Source organism: Benincasa hispida, chromosome 10 (assembly GCF_027475165.1).
Source record: "Benincasa hispida cultivar pf3 chromosome 10, pf3_genome.v1.1, whole genome shotgun sequence".
Taxonomy (NCBI): domain Eukaryota; kingdom Viridiplantae; phylum Streptophyta; class Magnoliopsida; order Cucurbitales; family Cucurbitaceae; genus Benincasa; species Benincasa hispida.
The window spans coordinates 13,370,773-13,379,411 of NC_143487.1; the positions used below are offsets into that span (position 1 = coordinate 13,370,773).

The 8,639-nt window shown below is 32.9% G+C and overlaps 1 protein-coding gene across 3 annotated transcripts; it reads right to left on the reverse strand.

Moving 5' to 3' along the window:
* Window positions 1-1,969: 1,969 nt before the first annotated feature.
* On the reverse strand, window positions 1,970-5,230 carry LOC120088731 (Ankyrin repeat family protein). 3 transcript variants are annotated; one of them, XM_039046163.2, is made up of 4 exons: window positions 4,764-5,202; window positions 4,059-4,621; window positions 3,574-3,983; window positions 1,970-3,082 (listed from the first exon to the last, which is right to left on the reverse strand). In XM_039046163.2, exons 2-4 carry the CDS (start codon window positions 4,408-4,410, stop codon window positions 2,201-2,203), a joined length of 1,644 nt encoding a protein of 547 aa, XP_038902091.1. In that variant the 5' UTR covers window positions 4,411-4,621; window positions 4,764-5,202; the 3' UTR covers window positions 1,970-2,200. The 3 variants fall into 3 exon arrangements, with proteins under 3 accessions (XP_038902091.1, XP_090162353.1, XP_038902092.1); XM_090306227.1 differs by having other exon boundaries at window positions 3,574-3,996; XM_039046164.2 differs by having other exon boundaries at window positions 3,574-3,996; window positions 4,059-5,230.
* Window positions 5,231-8,639: the final 3,409 nt, after the last annotated feature.

Sequence of the window (8,639 nt, forward strand, 5' to 3'; positions counted from 1 at the left end):
ACGTTCATTCCTCCATCTCCATCTCAGAATGTTGTTGGGAACAAATGGATATTTTGCCTCAAGAGGAACATGGATGGAACAATACAAAGGTATAAGGCCCGACTTGTAGCAAAGGGCTTTCATCAACATCATAAAGTCGATTTCTTTGAAACATTCAGCCCTGTGGTGAAGTCATCAATGATCCGGGTAGTCATCAATGCTGCTATAACACACGGGTGGATGTTGAGGCAATTTGATTTCAATAATGCATTCTTAAATGGACGACTAACTGAGGAAGTGTATATGAGCCAACCACCGGGCTATGTAAGCACTCAGTATCCACAGCATGTCTGCAAGCTGAACAAGGCAATATATGGTTTGAAACAAGCACCACGAGCCTGGAATACAGCCCTCAGCTTTGTTCTCAAACAGTGGGGATTCTATCAGTCAAGATCCGACACTTCTATATTTATCTACCACAAGGAAGGCTCGTTAATATATCTTCTTGTCTATGTGGATGATGTCATAGTCACAGGTAATAATACTAAACTTACTGAATGTCTCGTACAAACACTGGACATAAATTTTGCACTTACAGACCTCGACCAACTTCGATATTTTCTGGGAATTCAAGTACACTATCTTGAATCTGGCCTTCTGATAAATCAGTCAAAGTATGTTGATGATTTACTACAAAAGCTTAATATGTCTGATGTGAAACCAGTACTCTCGTCAGCAGTTCAAGGTTGCAAACTATATAAAGTTGCTGGCCAACCTCTGTCTGAACCGTTTATATATCGAAGCACCATAGGAGCCCTTCAATATTTAATGCACACAAGGCCAGACATCACGTATGTTGTCAATCAACTCAGTCAGTTCCTTCAATCCCCAACAGATGTTCATTGGCAAGCGGCACAAAGGGTGCTTCGGTATATCAGTGGCACAAAACACTATGGAATATACTTCCAACTGAGCCCGAACCTCCACATCTCTGCCTACTCGAATGCCGACTGAGCATCCAACCTAGATGACAGAAAGTCAGTAGCAGCCTACTGTACTTTTGTGGGAAATAACATCGTGTCCTAGTCCTTGAGGAAGCAAGCCATGGTAGCAAAGTCGAGCACTGAATCCGAGTATAGAGCACTTGCTCATGCCACCTCCGAAGTCCTCTGGCTTCAACAACTACTAGGTGAGATGGGATTAAAGTCCAATACTAGACCTACTATATGGTGTGACAACCTAGGAGCAGGAGCCTTAGCTGCAAATCCAGTATTTCATTCTCGAACTAAAATATCGAAATTGATCTTCACTTCATCCGAGACCATGTTCTCAAAGGACACATCAATATTCGCTATGTACCGTCGACCGATCAACTTGCTGATTGTCTCACCAAGCTACTCAACAACACACACTTCTATACATTACGAGCCAAACTAGGAGTACTTGAAGTACTCTCTAGTTTGAAGGGGGATGTTAGAGAAGAAATGAAAAATAGAAAAGGAAAAACCAAGATGGAGGAAGAAGGGATGACTCACCAAGGTAGTTAAAATTTGTTTACCACTCATCAATTATAGTGTGCCACTTGTTATATTCTTATTCCTTTTTGTATCGTTACTATTGTAAGAATTAGGGCAAACTTGTATAAAGGAAGGGTTGTAGCATTCATTTGATATTAAGCAAAATAATACAATAGAGTGAAGAAAAAACAGAGCAACTAGAAGTCCAAAGGATAAAGTTTATTCCCAGCAAATTTGATCTTCAACTTTATGTTTTCTTATATGTATTTGGTAGCAGATTCAGAATTTAAATTCCAATCTAAACATTTTTTTAAATTTTTTTTGATACTATATTTATTGTAATGCCTCGAGCTTAGGAAGAGCTATTTCTCCCTAAATTTTGTATTTGGATAATTCACTTTGTATAATGATCAATAAAATAGAGAACCATAATTGTTTGAAGCCATTCATAAATAAAAATAGAGATGGTAATGTAATAATTAAGGAGCAAATGTGTCATTAGAGAGAATGAAGAAAATAATATATGTACAAATCAAGTCTTTTATATAAGTCGGTGAGAAATTTTAGTGAGTAGTTGCAGAAGATGAAGATGGTACAATCATCATCATCTCCATGAAAAAGTGTAAGGAAAATTTGTCTGCCAATAGCCAAAAACTCTCTCGAGGGTTATTAAAAGGGAAAAAAAAAAGGAAAAAAGATTAGTTTCAAATTGCATACATTTTCTTGAACTCATTGTTAAGAATCTCAGAATCAGACATGACTGAAAGGGAACAAGATTTTGATCTGCTTCTCCCCATTGAAGATTTCCTTATACTCCTGAGATTTGATGCTTCAATTCTATGTTTGATTACCCAGTAGCACATTGTCCCCAACGTCGTGGCCATTATGGTCGTTCCTATGAGCGTTACGCCGATGGCGAGCCACTTCTCTCGCTCTCCGACAACAACGAACGAAAGCGCCAAGAACGCGACCGAAACAAGCACACAAGCAAGCCACATTAGCTTGTTTATAATGGCCATCATTTGCTTCTTGGCTTGGCTTTCTATAACCACAACTGAAGTTTGAACTACCACGACAGCTAGAGATATGAAAAGGGCTATTGAATCAAAGATGAAAAAGATTATAAATGGAGCTCTCGGGGCGATATTCGCTTCGCCAAGCGAGAAACCTTGCGGTATGTCTTCTGGATCATCAACATACTGACCAGGGACTGTGAAAATGGCTGCAAATGCCACAGTGGCTATTAGAACAGCAACCACAGTTGTTGAATTTATGGCATTGTTTAGGCCCTCGGCATGCATTTTGTTTAGGCGTTTCGCTATGCCTTGGACTCGTCTTCGGGTTTGTCGAGTGTGTTCTAATTGGTAATGTACTTCGTGTTTTATGTCGCTTACTGTTTGCTTCAATTCCCGTGCTGGATTTTTCACTTCTGGTTTGATTGTTTTTGCACTTGGCACACCATGTTCTTTTAGAATCAGAGCTATATCCGGGTTCCCCGTTTTCTCCGCCGTGTCGAGAGCTGTCTCCCCTGACCGATTCACCGCCTTCATGTTCGTTTCATTGTGCCTTAGAAGCATTTTAACAATCTGCACAAAGTATAACCAAAATTAATGTTCTCAAACTCATCTTATACAAGGCAATGAAAAAGGTCATATGCTTTATGTTTCTTTGAAGAACCGAGCAATAGCATTGAACCATTGCTACTAAAAATTTTGTTAGATGCATTAGTTTTCGAACTCTGTCATCTAGCGTATTTATGTTATTGGTGTTTTGCACTATATAAATTCTCTAATTCTATTGGTGTCTCTAAATCTGTATTATCTGTATTTCTCTCTAATTATAAAACCGATCTCTCTCTTTATCCATAGACTAGTAGTAACACTTCTCTACTATTTACATTTTCTATGTTTTTCTTGTTGACAATTTCTTAACATTTCTCTTGCAGGATGAGTTATGAATCTCAATTATCACTTCACAATGTTCACAAACATGAAACTTCAATCCGAATTCGACCCGAAATTTCTCTGATAAACCTAAAAAATGATGGCAAAATAAGATTGGAAATTCATTGAAATACCTCAGCTCTGCCCTTTCTTGCAGCTATATGCAGGGTAGTGTTGCCTTTATTGTCAACCATATTCATAGAGGATGGATCCGCCTTGATCAGCTCTTCCACAACCTCAAGGTTCTGCCCTTTCGCCGCCATTTGCAATGCCGTCTGCCCTTTCTTGTCCGTTCTTGTCGCCACGATCGGCTCCTTCGTGATGAGCGCTCTAACCACTTGCAAATGCCCATTTCTAGCTGCAGAATGCAGAGCAGTCTTGCCATTGCTTCTAGCAATGGTGGCTAATCCGCTACCTGCTTCCAATAGAAAGTTTACGATCTCGATATGGCCTTGCGTTGCCGCCGTGTGCAATGCTGTCGTGTTCGATATGTCAACAGTCATGGATAATTCCGGATGAGCCTCCATTAGAACTTTCAATATCTCTGCAATAAGGAACTGCTTTGATTAAGTTTAATTTCAATGGAAGACGAAGAAATTTGAGATGAAATTAAACATACCCAAATCGCCTTGTTTTGTTGCAATGTGAAAAGCATCAAATCCGTTTCTTGCTTTGATTTCAGCATCAGCCAGATCGTAGTATTTCAACATTTCTCTTACCAAATCCACGTATCCGTACTCCGCCGCCACGTATAAAGCCGTTTCGCCGGAATGATTCTGCTTTGCCAATAATTCTTTTAATTCCATCTCTTTGGTGTTCGTCAGAATTTCCATCGCCGCCGTTAGATTTCCGGCCCTCGCGGCGGAATGCAATGGAGTGTCATCCCTTTTTCCAGTCAATTGCTTCGTCATCTTCTTCCTCGGCAAACTTGTCTCCGCCGCCTGCGACGGCGCGCTGTTTGATTCCGACATTAAAATCGGCGATTTTTCTCCCTTCTTTCCAATTCCAATCACCAAATTAGACTTTTTTCTTCGCTTTCTGAAGAACCCAGATCGAAAAATCTCATTTTTCGTCCACAATTGTCACTTTTTTATTGAAACAAACGGGCCAAAGAAGAAGAAGAAGAAGAAAAACTCTGTTCTTTGGTTCCTTGAATCCCATTCCAATTCTCACTTATGAATCCTAACACAAAAATGCCCAATCAAATTAAACCAAATCCCATTCTCCCTTTTACCCCTCAAAAAATAAAGAATAGAAAAACCAAGAAACCAAATTCTTGGAATCAAAATAACCAAAAAGACAAAAAGATAGGAAATCCCAGTACCTATGAGTGATGAAAAACAGAGGAATCCCCAAAAAAAACTCTAGGATGATGAACTCACATGTTTATTTATACAGAAAAAAAGGCCAAAGCTTTATTTCCCCATTAATGGCAAAAAGAAGAAGACGAAGAAATCAAAAGGGGAAGTTCGTATATATTATGAGCCGATGGAGAAGAAGAGGAAGACAGCGCACATGTAAGCAACAAATCAGAAACAACTTTTCTTTTTCTTTTTTTAAAATAAAAATGTGAATCAGAGATAACTTTTAAGAACAAAATCGAAAAGAAAAGGCATTTTGAAAAGGTGGTGATAATGAAGAAGAAGAAGAGAAAAGGCTATGAGATTAAAAATTGATATAACGAAAAAGAAAATGTAAAAATGAGGGAAGAAATTAAAGGATGAAACTGAAATGGAGGAAACGAAACATCAGAAGAAGAGTGCAAAAACTTGAGGTTGCGTTAATGGCATCTTAAAAATAAATTAAAATAAAAAAAAAAAAAAAATTAACAGAATTAACAGAACCACGCGCCACTAAACGCGCTTTTTTCCACGCGCAATGCTATATTTATTTATTTTGGAGAAAAATAGTTAATAAACCTTAACATTTGTGATGATAACCAACCTTGCCATTTTCAAATAATCAAGACATTTCTCATGTGTCATAGTATTTAATCTTTGTGTCATGTACCTATTCTATTTTGAAGAAAAATAGAAAAGAAATTGACTCCTTATTTTTCAAACTTTTTTTTTGCAACCAATATGCTAAATCATCATGACATGTGATCATAGCTCGATAATTTCATTTAATATGGTGATATGAACCATCCAGATATCAAACTATTAATTATGATATGAATCGTCTAAGCATCAAATTATTATTTAAATTTTATCTAATAATTTTAATATAATTTTAGTAATTTTTCAAGTTTATCCTTTTTTATGTCACTTAAGTAGGGATAATTTTGTCATTTTACTAAATTGTATTACAGTTTTTATTGGGAGACTAATTAAAATCTTGCTTTAGGTTGCTTTAGTAGAGTTTTAGCGATGAATTGAACTAAGTCTTTGATCTTTTTCCTTCAAGTTTAGCTAGAGAGCTTCTTGAATATTGTAGTTCATGTGTTGAAAGAACATTCAAGTAGGATTAATCGTCTTTTTTTGTGGAATGTTCAAATCTTGAGACAAAGAACCTATTTTTGTCTCAAGATATTTGATCTCAAGACAATTCATGTCTAACCCAATTCTTAGGGTTAAATCGAGTTGAGAATTAGGAGTTCTCATAAACAAGATTTTTTATACCGATTCTCATATTGTTAAGATTGACCAACATAGATATGAATTAGTTAGGAAAATAAAGAGTAATTCAATCATTGTTTACTTAGCTTTGGCTGACAAAATTTTTATGGTGAAAGAGTGCTTATGGGAGAAAAAAGGATCATTTCCCTTCAAACAAACCAATTTGGCCATGAACAAATGGAAATAGCTTGTAGGAGTGAAACACTCTCCATAGAGCTAAAAATATGTGTGAAAATTAAAACATGATATAAAAGATACATGTATCTTATAAAAATTATATAAATTAATTTTTTTTTTATCGTAAAAAATACTCTTTTATTTTTTTGTTATGAGATATCGTCAACATGCAAAAGCTATCCTCTCTTCTATCATTGTTAAATATGACATTGCATATGTAATTATACTCGATTTAAATGATTATGGTGGTATGAAATTAATCAAAATAAAAAAATTACTAGTAATAAGTCAAAATATTATTATTAAATTTGAATTCTATATTGATTTTTCTATTTTATCGATTTATTATTATTGTTCTTTTGAATTAAAAAATATGTAGACTGAGATCAAACCTCTGAACTATTGATCGAGCGTACATAGTTTTATGTCATTAGTTTAGGATTATAAACTTTTTAAATATGTAAGTTTAATAAAAGAAAGTTAGCAGTAATACCAAAAACTAGATATTGTATTTATGTACATTACAAAAAAAAATTAATTTGTCAATATTATTAAAAAAAAATTGTGGAACGTTGGCTTTAGAGAGTGTGAAAAGGAGGATGTTTTATACAACAAACTTGACTACCAAAATAGATTTATTTGAAAATTGATTTGATTTGATATGTGAAGCAGGGAAAAAACTTGTTTAAGATATGTAAAAAAAAATTGCCTAAAAAAGGATAGGTAAAAAGAAAGTGAATTAACAAATATTTATTAAAATCTTGTGGGGTAACTATTTTATTTTTTGATTTTGGTTTTCTAAAATTAACTTTATTTCATTTTTTATAATGATTTACATATTTTTTAAGTATAATAGTTAAATTCTTAGTTAAATTCCAAAAATAAAAACAAGTTTTTAAAAGCTATTTTTTTATTCAGAATTTGACTTGATTCTTAAATCATGGGTAAAAAATAGATAATAAAGAAAAAAATTTGAAAGTGAAAATAATGTTTATAAACCTGATTTTCAAAAACAAAAAATCAAATGATTACCAAACAATTATCTAATCTCCCATAAAGTTTTAAATGATTAATTATAAAGTTATCCTTACATTATATCTACAATTCTATTCAATTAATTAAAACAAGTTCATGTCGCCAAAGAAGAGGCAATTAATCATATCTTAAAAATCAATATTCTTAAGATTAAAAAATTAATAGAAAATTAGATATTCAAGGTAATTGGCTTTAGAATTATACTTATATATCCAATTGGTTGCAATATCATTATTTATTTATTTTATGATAGATTGCAATATCATTGTTGATCCTTTCATCTCAAAATCACCAATATTATTAAAAGGTATATGACTATTCAGAAAAGATAATTATGGATTGTTTCTAACATAAAATTACACTTTCTTTTTATATTCATATTTAAACCGTAAAAAATTATGACAGGTCTTAGTTTAGTGGTAATTGACAAATGTTATAATCTTATGGATTTAAAATATTATTATCTTTTTAATATATTTTAATTTATAGAGAAAAGAAATATAATAATAATAAAAGATGATCTTTTAGATGAGTTTAAAGCATGTTTATCTTGACGTAACAAAATTTACCTTTAGTGAAATGAAGTCACCTTTTTTATTTTACCACTTTTCTAATTTCTTGTATTGATCCTTTTGATTTGACATAATTTTGTTTGTCTCTTTCACTAAAAATAATATTACGAATGAATATGAATTGAGGATGTGAACTAGTTGTCATATTCATTAATTATCTCATGGTAAAAATAATAATAATAAATCAAGTAAAATACAAAACAAAATGGTAGGTAGATCTCAATATCATGTAATAAAATACCAAATTAATAATTGACATATGTGTATTAATTTATATTGAAGATAAATTAAATATTATGTCTATAAATTTTGACTTTAACATAATAAGTAAGTTAAGTCAATTCTATCTATTCAAATGTGTTAAAAATAGAATTAAAGTAATTCATGTATTAGCATATTTTTTCTATATTCACATACATTTTCATTTTTTATATTTACTAATTGAGACTAATATACTACGATATTTTACATATTTCTTTCTATCGATCATAATAGTTACAAACATTTAAATAGAAGTAATTTTAGTGAATCAATATTCTATAGTTTATATCCTTTTTAATATGTTTAATTATAGCTATTAAACCTTGTAACTTAATGTAAATCTGCAAAAATAAAGTGTGAAATGGACCAATTGAGAAATATTAAAAAATTCAGGACCATTAGATAAAGTTTATAAAATTAAAGCATTCTTTGAAGTTGAAGGGCTTGAAAAAGGAAGTAAACGAGGATAATGATAGAGTTTGCACGTCAGCTTTTGACAAAACAAGGTTATCAACAACCCCCCAATAGTCAATTTAA

Bases quoted from the DNA above. Each gene is read 5' to 3' on its own strand.
- LOC120088731 (XM_039046163.2), bottom strand. From the start codon at position 4,410: ATGTCGGAATCAAACAGCGCGCCGTCGCAGGCGGCGGAGACAAGTTTG. The intron at 3,984-4,058 runs GTATGTTTAATT...TCCTTATTGCAG, and splicing joins AACAAAACAAGGCGATTTGG to AGATATTGAAAGTTCTAATG. The intron at 3,083-3,573 runs GTATTTCAATGA...TACTTTGTGCAG, and splicing joins CAAGAAAGGGCAGAGCTGAG to ATTGTTAAAATGCTTCTAAG.